General features: G+C 40.5%; 1 protein-coding gene across 3 annotated transcripts in view; it reads right to left on the bottom strand.

Annotated features, from left to right (window-relative positions):
• Positions 1-1,976: 1,976 nt before the first annotated feature.
• The window catches only part of LOC126199300 (E3 ubiquitin-protein ligase ariadne-1), a 92,322-nt gene continuing 75,501 nt past the window's right edge, over positions 1,977-18,797 (bottom strand). For all 3 annotated transcript variants that reach the window (XM_049936135.1, XM_049936133.1, XM_049936134.1), the window contains exons 9-11: positions 15,338-15,451; positions 14,700-14,812; positions 1,977-3,771 (exon numbers count right to left, since the gene is read on the bottom strand). In XM_049936135.1, the coding sequence (XP_049792092.1) occupies positions 3,690-3,771; positions 14,700-14,812; positions 15,338-15,451 (309 nt within the window). In that variant the 3' untranslated portion in view covers positions 1,977-3,689. The remainder of the gene's footprint in view (positions 3,772-14,699; positions 14,813-15,337; positions 15,452-18,797) is intronic.

Here is an 18,797-nt window from a genome sequence, read left to right as displayed (position 1 = left end):
AGTGTAACAGGACTGTTGCTCTTTACAATAAATATATATATATAAATGATCTGTAGAAAGCGTTGGATGCTCTTTAAGGCTATTTGCAGATGGTGCAGTTGCCTACACCTAATTAGCAACGCCAGAAGATACGAAGAATTTGATGAATGACCTAAAGAGAACTGATGAATTGTGCAGGCTCTGGTAGTTGACCCTGAATGTAACATATTGTGCATACATTGGAAAAGAAACCCACTATTGTACAGCTACACTATTGATGACAAACAGCTGGAGACAGCGTCTGCCGTAAAATATTTAGTCGTAACTATCCAGAGCGATCTCAAGTGGAATGACCATATAAAACAGACAGTGGGAAAAGCAGATACCAGACTCAGATTCATTAGAAGAATCTTAAGGAAACTTCACTCATCTTCGAAAGAAGTGGGTTATAAGGTGCTTGTTCGTCCGATTCTTGAGTATTGTTCATCTAACTGGGATCCCTATCAGGTAGAATTGATAGAGGAGGTAGAGAAGATCCCCCGAAGAGTGGTGCGTTTCCTCATGGGATCGTTTAGCTGGCAAGAGAGCATTATGGACATGCTAAACAAACGCCACTGGCAGACGTTACAAGAGAGGCATTGTGCATCATGGAGAGATTTACTATTGAAATTTTGGGACAGCACTTTTCAAGAGGAGTCAGACGACATATTACTCCCCCCCCCCCCCCCCCATGGATGCATTTATAATGTTGTGCCTTTGCGACCATGTGCTTTATTTGTGCCTGCCACCTCTCCCCACCCACCCCCTTAATCCTGTCTGGTTATTGATTCACAGACCATGTATATTTAACAAAATTATTTTGAAGTTTATCCACTACACTTCTGGAGAAGCTTCATCAAAGCTTGTACTTGTCCAGGGTACCTGCATATACAACAGCACATACTACTAATAGTACAAGGGTTAATGACAATCGTTATGCAACCTATTACATCATCATCATATCAGCTCTTTACATGTGAAATCTTTACAAACGTTGAGCTGCATGTTCATTGCTCTTGTGTCCACATACATCAAGTATAATTCTTCCCCTATATACCTGGTCCAATAGAATTAAATTCAGGAAATCTAAAACCTTACACAAGAATGTGCCTGACTCATTGTGATCACACCTATCTGCTTGAATTATTTATTTTGTAAGTTCTTATTTCATATATAGTATGCACTTTTAATTAATGTAATTTGTAACTTGATGGCTTTTTCTCCCGAAATCAGATCTTGGCAACATTGTATGCCTTACATTTCCTTATTTTAATTTTCTTCAATTTTAAAACCCAGTTTTCAATTTTTTCAGTTATTTTTCTTTGAAACTATCACCAGAAACACAGTCATATGTAACAGCACTTCTGCCAATTGAAGAGATGTAATTATAATTTACCATCCCATTACTGTGGCAACTTTTTAGTTTCTTCTTACCTTAAAAACTAGAAAATTGTGAACATTCTGGTCTTAGCATATTCTAAGCAGGATATTTGCTGTAGTGATCCTTACTAACAAATACAAGGGTTACTGGGAAAAATTTTCTTCTTCTACTATCTCTTTATGCAGGTTGCTGGTAACTGCTGCAATTTATGGCACTTACTTCTTTCTGCAGCACTGCTGGAAAGGTTTTCAGTGGTGATGCACAGCAGGTATTAAGTAACATACATAGAGCAGTAAAACAGTATGACCAGAATCTTCATCCATAGTTATCTTTCTCAAAACATACTAGCAAATTCAAAACAATATTAAGACGTTCCTTCAAAAACACACTAGGATTGTGGTAAATCATGACAAAAAAACATTTAAAACTTATCAGAAATTTTAATTCTGATCATTTAGTTTCTGGAAAGTTTTTACAGTGACAGATGCAAATTTCTGGGACGCAATTATTTAAACGGTTTTTGTGATTTTATGAAGAGGATTTTAAAATATAACAAAATTAATGGAAAAGACATAGATACTTAATATTGCTTAAGAAGAAAGCATCATATTATTGCAATAATTAACAAACATAATACACGGTTCATCAATAATTACAAGTGATTCCAAATAAAACAGTCTCCATTCAACAAAGAGAAAAGAAGTTTGTTTTCTTTATATTTGTCGGTTGCTCATTCATATCAACACCATCATAGCACTGCTACTTCAATACCTTAAGTAAAAGGTAGCTTGTACGCTGCCTAATATCACACTGTTCTGAGTCAACCTAGAGTGAAAACAGTACTCATGTTAGCTAATGCTCAAACTGAGTAAATCAGTTTTAAAAAGTTTACTTTTATAAACAGTAACATCAGCCGTTGCGTGTTAACAATAATATATACATACGAATGATCTGAGCCAAAAATATTAACTGCTTAGTGTATAAATAGATTTTTTAAATCTTTTTCTTCAAGGACTACAATCATCTGAGGACCAATCAGTTTTCTTTTTATCATAAAATGGAAAGCCTGCACACATGCACACTTACTACACAGTACTACTACAGTAGTACCTACTGAATCAAACATCCTCTAAGTGAAGGTCACCTTTCACAAATACCTACACTGTCACAGTACTGTTCAAAAAGTATTCAAAAACACTTCCATACAGTGCTCCAGAAATGCTGACAAAAATCTGGAAAGCAATTATTGTGATAAGAAATAAATACAGAATTAATAAAATAGGTAATCACAGTTTTATGATCTAAAACTGAAATGTCACCAAGCTGTCAAAACATTCTAATAAAATGCTAGACACACACACACCAGCAATACAGCAGACTGCATAATCTGAAATATACTGGACTCTTACTGTACACAATTTAAAAGCAAAGCACGTGGAGGGAAACACAAGATGTGTTCCATTCTGCTCATACGGTTTATAAAACCATACAGTTTGCAACACATTTAAGATGTTGCCATAGTAATAGTAGAGTACACATGGTACAATACACCATCATAACAATTAGGCTTCAGTTCAGGAAGACTTAAATCATGAGAGCTTCTGAGCTTAACATGATGGTAGTTTTTTTTTTTTTTAATTTCTATTCAGTCATTTGGATCAGTTGTGTATCAAAGCAAACACTGGTGTTGCATATCCACACATTTGACGTGACAATGATTCCACACTTCAACTGCTGAACTGACTTCAGCTATGGTACTCTTGAAGCACTAATATGATTCACCATACGACATACTACACGACACCACTCAACCACATGAAAACTAAACAATCTGATGTTTGTGTGTATGTGTATATATAAATTTTATATAATAAAACGGTGCCAAAAGAAGCTGTAGAATTAATAGAAACAAATGTTATGTACAATTTAATATCGGCTAAAAACGTGGCTGAATGAAAAAGTTGAAAACCTGACATTAGAGAGAGATAGATAGACTGTGAGTTTTCCCAGTCTTGTAACCTTTCTGTTGTCTCATTATAGACAATCTCTTAGGAAAATTACTGTACATGGAATTTTTATTTCTCTTCTCTACACCTGGACCACTTTATACAACTTAGTCTCACAGGCTGCCAAGGTCCTTCTGAAGGACCTACGAAGGAAAACTTTGCTCAGCGAGAGAACATTAATCCTGCAATTTTCACAAGCTCAGGGACTCGGTGCTCCACTTCAATGCTTGCTACATTCTCTCAGGCATTTTTAGCTAGTCACAGGAATGTGCCAGCCATTTTGATTACTCAGTGTACTCCCACCATTCTTTCTCATACCCCTCATGAACATGCTCCAGCAGCGCTTTCCGTCTTCCATCACAATACCTAAACCAACAAATAGAAAAATTAGAATTTCAGTGGCAACTCAATCTGAAAATATTCTGAATGGCTTTGAAGTATTATACAGAATATTTTTCTTCAATACACAAGGCTTAAGCTTACAAAAAATACAGAATATTATATAATGATGAAGTTTATCAAATAAAGGATTCCAAATCCGAGCTAGAAAGGAGAAAGATTTGGAATTAATATCATGTCAACATTGGTTCATTAGAGAGACAGAATAAGCTCAGACTGGACAAGAATGGAAGAGGAATCAACCAAAGCCTCTCTGGAGAAATCATCCTGGCATTAGTCTGGTATGATTTAAGAGAACTGCGGAAAACTGCAGACCGGTATACCACACTTGAATTTGAAACCCTTTCTCCCCAAGTACCACTACCTCATGTTAGTTGACAAGAGTTCTAAACATATCAAAAGGCACTTAAGATTTTTTCCAATGAATAGTTTTTAGTATTCAAATGACTATCCCTCCAAAACAATCACACACATTGGTGTCTTTTACCTCAGCTAGAACTCCAAGACTTATAAGTATGATTTTTGAAAAAAGAAAGTTCATCACACCATTTATTCAAAAGAATTAATTATAGGTGGTATGCTATTCATACAACTATTAGCACTTGAGTGCATACGTAAACGCCTCAAAGACAATGAAATGTACCATAATCTACTGAAAGAATATTAATATTAACGAGATCTTAAATATATTTTTGTTTAGTGCACCAAAAGAACTATAAACTTATCACCCCCTCCCATCTGTTATTCTGCTGCCAAAATAATAATAATAATAATAATAATAATAATAATAATAATAAGAAAAGCCTCATCTACTACTTTTTTCTTTAATTAAACTGCATTTCATTACCATTGTTTTATTTTTTGTTACCTCTATAATCTCTTTTCATGAGGCTACCCATTCCATTCCAAATCCTTTGCCATCACTAACAAAATAACAATGAGTTTTAATTCCCTTTTCAAATTTCTCCTAGTTTCCTTCCAGCTTACACAATGCACAGATTGAGCAAAATGGGGAAGAGGCTACAACACTAAATCATTCTCTTCTCAACTACTGCTTCCCTTTCATATGCTTCGACTCTTTATAATTGCTGTCTGCATTCTAGACGAGTAGTGAACAGCTTTTCACTCCCTGTATTTTATCTGTATTAACTTCAGAGTTACATAGAGAGTATTCCAGTCAACAATGTCAAAAGCTTTTTGTAAATATTCAATCACAATAAATGTAGATTTTCCTTTCTTTAACTGTCTAAGGTAAATCACAGGGTCAGTATTGTCTTGTATGTTCATATGTTTCTATGGGACTCAAAGTTTTCCTGAGGTTGGCATTAGCCCAGATTTTTTGTATTTTGCAACCATGACTTATTAAAACTGATGGGTTAATAATATTCACATCTATCAGCACCTGTATTTTTTTGAATTTGAATTATTGCATTTTCCTGGAAGTATGAAGGTCTTTCACGTGCCTCACTAGATGGAACAGTCTTTCCATGGCTGGTTCTCCCAAGGACCTCAATAATTCTGATGGAATGTCATTTACTTCATGTACCGCATTTCACCTTTAGTCTTTCAGTGCTCTATTAAATTCTTTTTGCAATATCTTATCACCCTCCTCATCTTCATTTACTTCCTCTTCCCTTTCTAAAATATTTCTTGAAGTCCCTTTCTATTCTACAGCCCTTCTGAGGAAAGTACGTAAGTGAAGGGGAGTGATGTGAAGTAGAATGAGCATGTGAGGATTGTGGTAGGCAAGGCAACAGATCGACTTCAGTTTATTGGGAGAATTTTGGTAAGCTGCACTTCATCTGTAAAGCAGACCACATATAGGATGCTAGTGCGATGTATTCTTGAGTGTTGCTCAAGTGTTTGGGATCCGAACCAGGTCAGATTAAAGGAAGACATCAAAGCAATTGAATGGCTGGCTGCTAGATTTGTTACTGGTAGGTTTGAACACACAAGTGTTACACAGATGTTTTGGAATTCCAATGGGGATCCTTGGAGGGAAGTCAACATTCTTTTAGAGGAGCACAGTTGAGAAAATTTAGAGAACTGGCATTTGAAGCTGACTACTGAACAATTCTACTGTCACCAACAGACATTTTGTGTAAGGACCACGAAGATAAGATGCAAAAAAATAGGGTTTGTACAGAGGCATACAAACAGTAATTTTTTCCCTCACTCTATCTGTGAGTGGAACAGGAAAGGAAATGACCAGTAGTGTGTATGGAGTCTTGCAGAATATATATGTAGATGTAAAGGAATGATTCTAGTGACAAAGAAGTCTGCAAATTGGGAAATCCAATGAGCAACTGTGACAAATAGCAGATTGTTCTGGCTCAGCACCTAGGAATGAGCTTATCAGAAATGGCAAAGCTGGTGCCTGTTCATGTGCTACTGCCATGAGCACCTATGGAAAGGAATTGAAGGACAGTGAAGCCTTGTGTATGCGATTAGATATCAGAAGCTACACTTTGTCAAAGAAAACAGAGGTTGGTGAGTTGCCTGCTCCCTGGAGCAGGACAGGCTGCTATTTGTGGAAGACCTCACAACAGAGTACAATGTTGGTGCCAGTACGTGTTTCAGTACACACTGTTCAGCACACAATGTCCGGATTCATCACCATCCAGGCTGCTTGAAATGTGAACTAGGTCACAGATGCAGGCTAGTGAGGGCAATATTTGCTATGGGGGAGAGTTGCCTGGGATTTTGTGGGACCTGTGCTAGTAATTAAAGAACACGATAGCAGCCGTGGACTATGTAAGATTACTGTGGACCATATGCATACCTCGATCCTCAACATTCTCTCCAATGGCGATGCCATGTTCCAGCAGGGTAACTGTCTGTGTCACAAGGCAAGAACTGTGCTGCAGTAGTCGAGGAGTGAGGCGCTGAACTCAAGTTCATGTCTTATCAACTAATTTGGCTATGTGAACCCAATGGAACAGAACTGGGATGCCGAAAATATACTGGGCTAAATTTACTTGACTTGTACAAAGACATTTGGTGCAGCATACCTCCAGAATCCTCCCAAGGGCTTCTTGAATTCTTGCTGAGCAGAATCACTGCTGTATTGTGTTCCAAAGATGGACAAACAGCTACTAAGCAGATGGTCATACCACTGTGGCCCATCAGTATATTCCACCCACCTTTCATATTTCCCTTCTTTTGTTGGTACTGGTTTGTCGTCTCAGCTGTTGATATTCATACAGATGCTGCTCCCTTCTCCAAAGGTCTCGTTAATCTTCCTGTAGACAACATTTATCTTTCCCCTAGTTATAAATGCTTCCACACTCTCGTGTGTTATAGCTGTATCTACTTAAGCATTTTGCACTTTGTGTCAATTTCATGTTTTAGTTGTCTATAATCCACTTTGCCTGCTTCATTTGCTTTTTGTTGTTGTGAATCACAGATTAAAGCTGTAGAAATTGCAGAAAGGTAATATTAAGAGATAAGAATTGGATAAATTGAGAGATTGTTGTTGTAAACAACAAAAATGTCTCAATTTCTAAGGTTTTAATTTGTGGTTCCTAACCAATGGATTATGGCCACAGTTCACACTGACATCTGGAAATGTTTCTGCATTTTAAAATCTGATGTCAAACTTACTGTCTTACCATGATATAATCTATCTGAAACTTCCCAGGGTGTTTTCCATGCATACAACTTTGTATTACAATTTTTAAATCAAGTTTCTACCTTGATCAAATGATGCTCTGTGCAAAATTTTTCCAGACAGCTTCCCCTTTCATTTGTATCCTGCAGCCCACGTTCTATTACTATTTTCCCTTTCACTTACTTTCCCTACTAATGAATTCCAGTCTCCAACCACGATTAAATTTTCATCTCTCTTAACTGTCTTAATAATTCTGTTTTATCATATATTCTTTCAATTATTTAATTGAATAGATAAAAAGTCTACTCACCAAGCGGCAGCAGCACACACATAAAAGACCGTTGTGATTGGCAAGCTTTCGGAGCCAGTGGCTCCTCCTTCAGGCAGAAGGGTTGAAGGGGAAGGAAGAAGGGTGAATGGTAAAGGAAAAGAATCTGGAGAGGTCCAGGAAAATGGGTAGATTTTGGGAAAGTCACCCAGAACCATGGGTAAGCGGAGACTTACCGACGGAGAAGTAATTATGGAAGGGATTCGAGACATGGCCCCAAGGATTTTTCCGGCCAACTGTGCTGCACAAAACAGAGGACTCTAAGTACAGGATCCACAGCAGCAGCCGATACCATTGTGGCGCTAGTGATGGGAAAACTATCGACCGCATTCTGGTTCTCAGTATCTAAATAGAAACAATGGCTTCTACCCCTGTGACCATCTCCGCTGCAAGACTTGCCCTATGCACCCTCCTACCACCACCTATAATAGCCCTGTAACTGGCAAAACAAAAACTATCAAAGAGCGAGCCACCTGCAAATTGACACATTATATACCAGCTATTATGTAAACACTGTTCAGCCTTCTACATCGGCATGACTACCACCAAATTATCAATCAGGATGAATGGGCATAGGCGGAGGGTATATACTGGCAACTCACAATATTCTGTTGCAGAGCATCATGACATTTGTGACCTCAGTGCCTGTTTCACACCACATGTGCCATCTGGATTCTTCCCCAGACACCAGTTTCTCAGAACTCCACAGCTGGGAACTAGCACTACATGTCCTTACCCACCTGACCTTAACTTACGTTAATTTCTTCCGTTTCAGCTTTTCTTCATTGTAACTACTCTTTGCTTCACTCCGTTTTAATTTCTTGCATCTTTCATTGTCTTTTCCATCTATTTTTCACCGTCCCCTCCCACCTTTGTTACATACAATGCACTCAGCTTCTCACTATTATTCATTCGTGCACAATGTTTTAGTAGTAATCTCTGTCTTGCATGTTGCTCTGTTTTCCATCTTTAAGCTCTCAGGTTTTCAAATTTGTCCGAAGCAGTCCCCAACAACCAGTCTTTCCTTTTCATCCCATATGGTAAATCTCCCCTGAACTGCAGTTAAGTGTGACTTTCCCAAAATCTACCCCTTTTCTTAGACCTCTCCAGTCCTTTTCCTTCACCCTTCTTCCTTCCCCTTCAACCCTTCTGCCTGAAGAAGCCACTGGCTCCAAAAGCTTGCCAATCACAACCGTCTTTTATGTGTGTGTTCTGCTGCCGCTAGGTGAGTAGATTTTTTATCTATCTAATTAAATAATTTGAATATAATAGAGGGAAACATTCCACGTGGGAAAAAATATATCTAAAAACAAAGATGATGTGACTTACCAAATGAAAGCGCTGGCACGTCGATAGACACACAAACAAACACGAACATACACACAAAATTCTAGCTTTCGCAACCAACGGTTGCCTCATCAGGAAAGAGGGAAGGAGAGGGAAAGACGAAAGGATTTGGGTTTTAAGGGAGAGGGTAAGGAGTCATTCCAATCCCGGGAGCGGTGTGTGTGTGTGTGTGTGTGTGTGTGTGTGTGTGTGTGTGCGCACGCGTGCGAGTGTATACCCGTCCTTTTTTTCCCCCTAAGGTAAGTCTTTCCGCTCCCGGGATTGGAATTACTCCTTACCCTCTCCCTTAAAACCCAAATCCTTTCGTCTTTCCCTCTCCTTCCCTCTTTCCTGACGAGGCAACCGTTGGTTGCGAAAGCTAGAATTTTGTGTGTATGTTTGTGTTTGTTTGTGTGTCTATCGACGTGCCAGCGCTTTCGTTTGGTAAGTCACATCATCTTTGTTTTTAGATAATTAAATAATTTTATCAATAATTGATTTTTCTTTGTCCTATATTCTTTCAATGCTTCATCTTCTGCAGAGCTAGTAGGCATATAAACTTTTACTACTGTATAGTGGGCATGGCACTCATTCACTATGCTGTTCACACTACCTTACATACATTTCTATTTTTCTACTCATTTTTAGACCTACTCTTGCATTACGCCTATTTGACTTTCTATTTGTAACCCTGTACTCACACGACCAGAAGTCCTGTTGTTCCTGCACTTCACTAATTCCCACTATATTTAACTTCAACCTATCCATTTCCTTTTTAAATTGTTTAACCTGCTTATCTGATTAAAGATTCTAACAGTACATGCTCAATTCATAGAGGACCAGTTTAGTTTTTTTCCTGGTGATGTGATTCTCCCATGCAGGCCCCAGTCAGAAATCCACACCTGCAGGGGGGGGAGGGGGGGGGGGAAGTACCTCTGGAATATTTTACCCAAGAGGATGCCAACACATTACACCATATAACAGATCCCGTGATGAAACACGCCACTCTTCGTTGCATCTTCTCTATCTCCTCTATCAGTCCTAACTGATAGGGATCCCAGATAGATGAACAATACTAAAGAATTGGGCGAACAAGTGCCTTACAAGCAATTTCTTTCGTGGATGAGTTACATTTCCTTAAGATTCTTCCGATGAATCTGAGTCTTGTGTCTGCTTTTCCCACTATCTGTTTTATATGGTAATTCCACTTAAGATAGCTCTGGATAGTTAAATCGTCTCCAGCTGTTTGTCATCAATTGTGCAGCTGTACAATAGTGGGTTTCTTTTCTTATGTATGCACAATATGTTACATTCAGGGTCAACTACCAGAGCCTGCACAATTCATCATTTCTCTTTAGGTCGTTCTGCAAATTCTTAGTATCTTCTGGCATTGCCACTTTGGTGTAGGCAACTGCATTATCTGTGAATAGCCTTAAAGAGCATCCGACGCTTTCTACAGATCATTTATATATATTGTAAACAGCAACGGTCCTATCACACTTCCCTGTGGTACTCCAGATATTACCTTTACAGCTGTCAGTTTTGTTAAGTCAAGAGTGACTTGTTGAGTTCTAACTGCAAGAAAGTCTCAAATTCAATCGCAAGTCTGCTTCGAAACTCTGTAAGCTCATATTTTTTTAGCAAATGGCAATGCGCGATGTTGTCAAATGCCTTACTGAAATCGAGGAACATGGCATCAACCTGACCGCCATTGTCCGCTGCGCTGTGGTTTTCATGGAGGAACGGAGCGAGCTGAGCCTCACAGGATGTCTGTTTACGAAATCCATGTTGATTTTTATAAAGGAGGTGTTTGTTTTCAAAAAACGTCATAATTCTTGAACATAAAACATGTTCCATAATTCCACAACAGATTGACATCAACAATATAGGTCTATAATTGTGTGGATCTGTCTTACAGCCTTTTTTAAAAACAGGACCGACCTGCACTTTTTTCCAGTCGTTAGGTACCTTTCATTGCTCAAGCGATCTGTGATAAATTACTGCTAGAAGTAGAGCAATTTCTTTTGCACAATCCTTATAGAATCTTATAGGTATCTCATCTGATCCTGATGCCTTATAGGTATCTCATCTGGTCCTGATGCCTTCCCACTACTAAGCAACTGTAGCTGCTTTTCAATTCCGTGATCGGCTCTCTCAATATCTGCCATTTCAACGTTCACACGACAACTGAAAGGAGGGACAGTGTAACGATCGTCTGCGGTGAAACAACTTTTGGAGACCGAATTCAGTATTTCGACCTTCTCTCTGTTATCTCCCATTTCGGTGCCAGTGTGGTCTCTGAGAGAATGAATAGATGATTTTTTGACCCACTTAGTGATTTTACATACGACCAAAATCTCTTGTGGTTTTTACTCGGGTCAGTTGACAATGCCTTACTTTCAAAATCATTGAGTGCTTCTCTCATTGCTCTCCTTATGCTCATTTTCGCTTCGTTCAGCTTTTGTTTGTCAACTAGGTTTTTACTTCTCTTAAATCTGAGATGAAGTGTGCTTTGTTTATGTAGCACTTATCTAACACGGGTATTAAACCATGGTGGATCTTTCCCATCCCTTAAAACCATACTCGGAACGTACTTGTCTAGGGCATATTGAACGATGCCTTTGAATTTTTTCCATTTGTTCTCCACATCTGCGTCCTCATCACCAAATATTCTGAAATTTGTATCCTGTCAGCCTTGCTGAGCAAATATATCTTCCTGCCTTTCTTAACATTTCTTGCAGGACCCAGCATCGTAGATGCTGTCACAGCCTTATGATCACTGATACCTTCCTCTCCGTTAACTGATTCGATAAGTTCAGGTCTGCTCAAGATAATTTTCGGACAAGACATCCAGAACAATGCCACACGATTCCCTGTCTCTGGGACCAGTTTTGATGGCATAACACTCCCCAATCTATACCTGACAAGTGTCATCAGGCATGGCCCCAGGGAAGTGTGATAGGACAGCTATTATTCGCTATATAGCTAAAAGATATGGCACACAGGATGAGCTGCAATCTGTGACTGATTGCTGATGAAGCTGTGGTGTATGGGAAAGTGTTTTCATTGAGTGACTGTAGGAGGATCAAGATGAGTTGGACAAAACTTCTATTTTTTGTGATAAATGGCAGTTAGTGCTAAATCTGAAAAATGTAATTAATGCAGATGAGTAGGAAAAACAATCCCATTATGTTCGAAAGCAGCATTAGTAGTGTGCTGCTGGACACAGCCAGGTCAATTAAGTATCCAGGTATAACTTTGCAAAACAATGTGTAATGTACCACACATTTAAGGACTGTACTGGGAAAGCAAATGGTCAACTTAGGTTTTTTTTTAGAAAGTTTTTGGAAAGTGTGGTTCATCTGCAAACAAGACCGCATATAGTATGCTGATGCAACTTAGTCTTTGGTACTGCTCGAGTGTTTGGGCTCACCACCAGGTCAGATTAAAGGAAGACATATAAGCAATTCAGAGGAAGGGTGCTAGATTTGTTACCAGCAGGTTCTATCAACACACAAGTATTACCGAGATGCTTCAGGAACTCAAATGTAGCAAAGGCAACAGTCTTTTCCAGGAACACTACTGAAAAAAATTAGTGAAGTGGCATTTAAAGCTGATTGCAGAATTATTCTACTGCCATCAACATAGATTTAGTGTAAGGACTACAAATGTAAGCGAAATATGGACCTGTACGGGGGCATACAGACAGTCATTTCTGTTTGTCTGCATGAATAACCACCGAAAAACTGTGACTAAGACGCAGCTGGACGACCCAGTTGCTGAACTCTGCCCTACACAACATGCTTCCCTTCAATGACTGCTTCACTGTCTGTGTCATCTGGATTCTTCCTACCAACAACAGCTTTTCTGAATTGTGCAGGCAGGAAGTCGCTCTACGAGGTATCCTTCGGTCCTGTCCTTCTGACTCTGCTCCACCTAGCTGCCCTATCCTGCCCCACCATGTGACCATGCGCTCACTGGGAGCACAAACCTCCCCCTCCCTGCATCATGCCCTCACCACCCACCTCAAATTGCAGCTCACATCAAACGCAGTTGCAGTCCGCAGTCAGGCCACAGCAGTCAGTAACAGTAGCCATTTGTGTGTAAGTTGTGCTTGTGTGAATGCATGTGTGTTTTCTATTTTCATAGAATAACTTTATGTCCAAAAGCTTAAATGTTTAACATCTTTTCATTGGCCTGCCTGTGACTCGAATGTATCTATTACAATAGATGAATTCAATGGATTCCATAAATTTGGCAAAAATCCACAGAACAGCAATACATCCAGAAAATATTATGAAATTAAGAACTGATTGCTGAAATTAGGTACTATACAAAACTGGTTGCAACGCTATCCACTTATCATCTGGGCATGTCAGACAACAGCGTATTTGAGAGCCTAATAGTATTTGCAGTTGTGAAGCTGAGTGGTATCAAGATGGCACCAATTGGGTTAACTGTGAAGGAAAGCCAAGAGTAGAGTAGTAACATGGTTACTTTGGAAAGGTGGTGAGATATTATTCTGACATTCACAGCCTATTCCAGCAATTTGTAACCACAGGGTTGACATCCAGTAGGCTCTGTCAAAAACGTTCAATGTTTCCTACTATGAACAAGGAAAAAAGTAAGACATTGAACTGTAGCAAGGGATTGGGATTGGGAGTCACATCATATCCCCATGGGAGACCCAGATGCAAGACCTTCCCGATACACCCAGCCAACACTTCCTATCCAGTCCTGTCACAGGCTAATCCATGTCATATACCAGCTTTGCTGCGATCATTGCACAGCTTTTTACATTGGTTATGACTATCAACCAGTATCAACAGTCATCGCCAACAGCAAAGCAGACCATCATGTGGCACAACATGCAACTAAACATAATAGGCTTGATTTCAATGGCTTCTTCACTACCTGAGCCATCTGGATCCTCCCCTCCACCAGCAGCTTTTCTGAGTTGTGCAGATGGGAGTTATCTTTACAACACATTCTCCGCTCTCAAAATTATCCTGGGCTCAATCTACCATAACCTACAGTCCCTGCACCCTCCACCTAACAGTGTCCATCCCATCTGTGTGATCACTTCCTCCCTATTCTCATCCCCTTACCCTCTTTGTGTTCCACCCTCTGCCATCGCATCTGCCCATCTTTCCCCTTCCCTGCTCTTCTCCTTTTTCACTGCCCGTTTCCCCCCCTCCCTGCCCCACAGCTATCTGGTGCTATGCCTAATGGCATTCTAGTCCCTGCCCACCCCCCCCCCCCCCTCCCCGGCCTTACCTTGCCTTGCTAGGCCTTCCATTTTCCTGCCACATTTTCCTTATATTACTGATATTACAACCCAGAGTTTCCACTGTTTGACTGAACAATCTGTTAAGTTCAAAATAAGCTGCACACCTCGTGACAGGTTTACTTAGTCATCTCAAGGGTACTGAGGAGGTGTGTCAATACCAACCTCCTAGCAGAATGTTTTCCTGCAGACTTTAAGGGATTTTCACTTACACAGACAGCAAACTTACCTTGCAGAACTAACACAAGGAAACATCGTGAGGGAATTTATTATGTTTAACAACAGCTCAGTATCTACTGAAATTTTTAGTAGAAGTTGCAACAAACTTTTAGCGGTTCTCCTACCTGTATTTATCCTGGACTATTTGCTTTATGTCTGCCAAATTTTCAGATGTAATATCTCTCTCCAAGTACTCTGATAATGTTTCTGTGGCACTTTCCAAATCCCTTTGGTTATCCTGGGAAGAAGTAAACAGGTTTTAAGAGAACTTAGCATACACTTTGATTAATTAGTTACTGAATACTACAACATCCCTACACCAAACTATATGTTCAGTGTTTAATACCATATGTAAGTACAATGTAATTCTTGTTAGTCACCAGATTATCATTATTGTACAAAGAACTCAGACTGATGTGTCCTGGATGTAGGAGATTGTTCACTAAAGAAAATCTAGAGTTTCAAATGTAGAAAACAGAACTATTTGTGCGACTGCCATAGCTAACTGCCATCTTGTTGCCTATAGAACCAGCTTTTTCAAATGAAGGAAAAAAAAGAGTTACATAACGAAGTTAGTTGTGGTTGTGCTTTTCTGACACACACAGATGTGAAACTGTATTAAAGATCAGCCAAGTTCTGGACTAGGAATGTTCTTTCTAAGACTAACACAGCAAACAACTAAGTCACAGAGTTCCGCTAATTAATGACAACCCAAATTTAAAAACAGATGACATTTATCATATACAAGTGAAAAAATAAGTACCTCAAAAATAACCGATTGGTTATTTTTCTTTAAATAATATGCAAATACATATGTATACATCAGAGTTTGGCGGCACTGACACAGGATGTCGACAGCTCTCTTCAAGAACTGAACCTGGAACAATATACACATACATATACCTATTGTTAAGTCAAATCATATGGGAGACACACAATGCAATGAAATCTAAGCTATTATCACAGTAAGAAATTTCTGGGCTCTTAAATTTTTGACATTTTATGCAGTAATTATGGTCGTCTTTTCTTTAACATGTAATAAAATATAATGTGCACATTCTTTTAATGCAAATTTGTAACAAATTAAAACTGTGTGTGTGTGTGTGTGTGTGTGTGTGTGTGTGTGTGTGTGTGTGTGAGAGAGAGAGAGAGAGAGAGAGAGAGAGAGAGAGACTGTGAAGTCTGAAAGGACAGGAGTAATGAAAAGTCGAACCTCTGAGTCAGTCGATGATAGCACACTGCTGGGAAATGCAAGTATCGAACTGAGATCAGTGTATAAACTGGCTGCTGTTGCATCTGCAGTGCAGACCAAAAATGTTGAAAGGATAGTTCCACTACACCGTGTAGGTACTTTTTCTATCAATAATTATCTCTTCACTGTTCTTGGTTTTCTTGGAAAGTATTGGTTAAAAAATGTAATAAGCTCCACTGAGTAGTTTGTAACTTTAATGAAGAGAATATATTCATTTTAACAAAAAATGGACAGTACTTTTTAGATAACGGAAGAAGGGGAGGGGGAGAGGAAGAGGGAGGGAGGGAGGGGGGAGGGAGGGAGGGAGGGAGGGAGGGAGGGAGGGAGGGAGAGAGAGAGAGAGAGAGAGAGAGAGAGAGGAGAGAGAGAGGGGGGGGGGGGAGCAATTTTAATTTTTTTCATGGGGAAAATGAACTATAAAAGACAATTTTAAAAATTATAGATATGAAAACTGCATCAGGGCAAGGACTGCACTCAATAAATTAGTGCATACCATAAACTAGCTAACATGCATCTTCAACAATGTAGGAAAAGACAAATTGCTACTTACCGTAAGGAAGATACATCAAGTTGCAGACAGGCACAATTAAAAGACACTTGCTTGAAGCTATCAGCCACAGCCTTCATCAGTGAAAGAAACAGACACAAGCCATTCATATACAAAAGCAAGGACACACCCCATGCACACATGACCGCCAACTCTCCAGCATCTTCGGCCAGAATACAACATGATGTGGGATGGAAGCAGCTATTTGGAGGGGGCAGGAAAGGGGAAGTGATGGTAGTCTATGGGTGGGGAGAGAGACGAATGCTGTATGGTGAAGGGTGCAGGGACTGGACCACCAACTGGCACAGTTTCAGGATGTTGTGGGGTACGGAGTGGGAGGAAAAAAAAACAGAAAGGAGCAGGGAAAGACAGGTGGATGCATTGGCAGAGAGCTGCAAATAAACAGTATCGGAGATGAGAATGGGGAGGTGGTGACAGGACTGAGGGGGTGGAAACTGTTGGGTGGAGGGGGTTGGGACAGTAAATTACCATTGGTTGAGGCCGGGATAATTATGGGAGTGGAGAATGTGTTGTAAGGATAAATCCCAAGTGCGCAGTTCAGAAAAGATGGTGATGGAGGGGAGGATCCAGATGGCTCTGGTAGTGAAGCAGCCACTGAAATCAAGTGAGTTATGTTCAACTCCGTGTTGCGTCACATTTACTCTGCTCTCGGCCACAGTCTGGCACTGCCCATTCATCTTGGTGAACAGGTGTTTGGTAGTCATAACAACATAAAAACCTGTGCAATGATTGCAGCAAAGCTGGTAAATGACATGACTGATCTCATATGTGGCCCGGCCCCTGATGAGGTAGGATAAACCCGTGACAGGACAGGAATACGAAGTGCTCTGTGGGTGGATTGGGCAGGTTTTGCACCTGGGTCTTCCACAGAGATATGATCCTTGTGGCAAGAGAGTGACATTGGGGGTGGCATAGAGATGGAAGGGATGTTGTGGAGGTAGGGTGGGTGATAGAGGGGTGGGAAGTATCTTGGGTAGGATGTCTCATTTCAGGGCCTTGGCAAAGGAAGTGGTTCAGTTGTTCCAGTCCAGGGTGGTACTGGCTGAAGGGGACACTCTTATGAGTCTGGTTCTTGGGGTGGTGGAAAGATTGGGCGTGTGAGAGGAAATGGCACGGGAGATATGTTTGCAGACTACATCTGGGGGATAGTGCCTGTGTCAGAAGGCCTTGGTGAGACCCTCAGTATACTGAGCAAGAGAGTTTTTGTCACTGCAGATACAATGTTCCCAGGTGACCGGGCTGTCTGTAAGAGAAGGATTTTTTGGTGTGAAAGAGATGACAGCTTTCAAAATGCACGTACTGTTGGTGATTGGTGAGTTTAATGTGGACATAGGTGTGGATGCAGCCATCAGCAAGAAGGAGCTCAGAAGGAGCTCACCATCTAGGAAGGTGGAATGCTGAGTTGAGTACCACCATGTGATGGTGTCAAGGTTGTGGAGGAATGAAGGGTCCAGATCACGAAGATATCATTAATGAACTTCAACCAGACTAAGAGTTTGATGTTTGGGAGGCTAGGACAGTCTCCTCTAGACGGCCCATAAAAAGGATGGCATAGGAGGATGCCATGCGGGTGGCCATGGCTGTGCCACAGATTTATTTATATGCCTTGCCTTCAAATGGGAAGTAGTTGTGGGTTAGGATAAAGTCAGTAAAGAGTACGAGGAATGAGGTAGTGGGTCCGGAGTCTGAAGGCCATTGGGAAAGGTAGTGTTCAATAGTGGTAGACCATGGGAATGAGGGATGTTTGTGCACAAGGAGGTGGCGTCAACAGTGACAAGTAGGGATCCATGAGGCAAAGGAGTCGGGGTGGTGGAGAGTCAGCGAAGAAAGTGGTTCATGTCTTTGACGTGGGCAGCTAGACTATGGGCAACTGGTTGGAGGTGTTGGTCAATGAGGGCTGAAATTCTTTCAGTGGCAGCACAATAACCAGCCACAATGGGGCATCCAGGACTGTTGGGTTTATGGATTTTGGGCAGCATGTAGAAGGTGGGTGTGTGGGGTGCCATAGGGGTGAGAAGGGAAATGAATTCAGGGGAGATGTTCTGGGAAGGGCCTAAGATTTTAAGCAGGAATTGATTGGAGTTTGTGTTGGACTTCTGTGATAAGATCAGTTTGATAGTTTGTAGGTGGAATAGTCAGGCAACTGTTGGAGGCATTCTGCCAAGTGATTCATAACAACACTGGTAGACTCTCTGTCTGCAGATAGGATGATTAGGTCAGGATTTGTTTTGAGGTTGTGTATGACTGCTCTTTCTTCTACTGAAAGGTTGGTGTTGTGTGGAAGGGGCCTGGGAAGGAAGCGAGGCTAAGTTGGAGGTAAGAAATTCCTGGAAGGTGACCAGCAGGTGATTAGGTGGGAGGCAAGGATCATGGTTGGGTGGTGTTATGAAGTGGAAAAGGCAG

The sequence above is a fragment of the Schistocerca nitens genome, chromosome 8, assembly GCF_023898315.1.
Source record: "Schistocerca nitens isolate TAMUIC-IGC-003100 chromosome 8, iqSchNite1.1, whole genome shotgun sequence".
Classification (NCBI taxonomy): Eukaryota; Metazoa; Arthropoda; class Insecta; order Orthoptera; family Acrididae; genus Schistocerca; species Schistocerca nitens.
The sequence above is the reverse complement of the archived record's forward strand: the minus strand, read 5'-3'. Positions and strand labels throughout refer to the sequence as shown.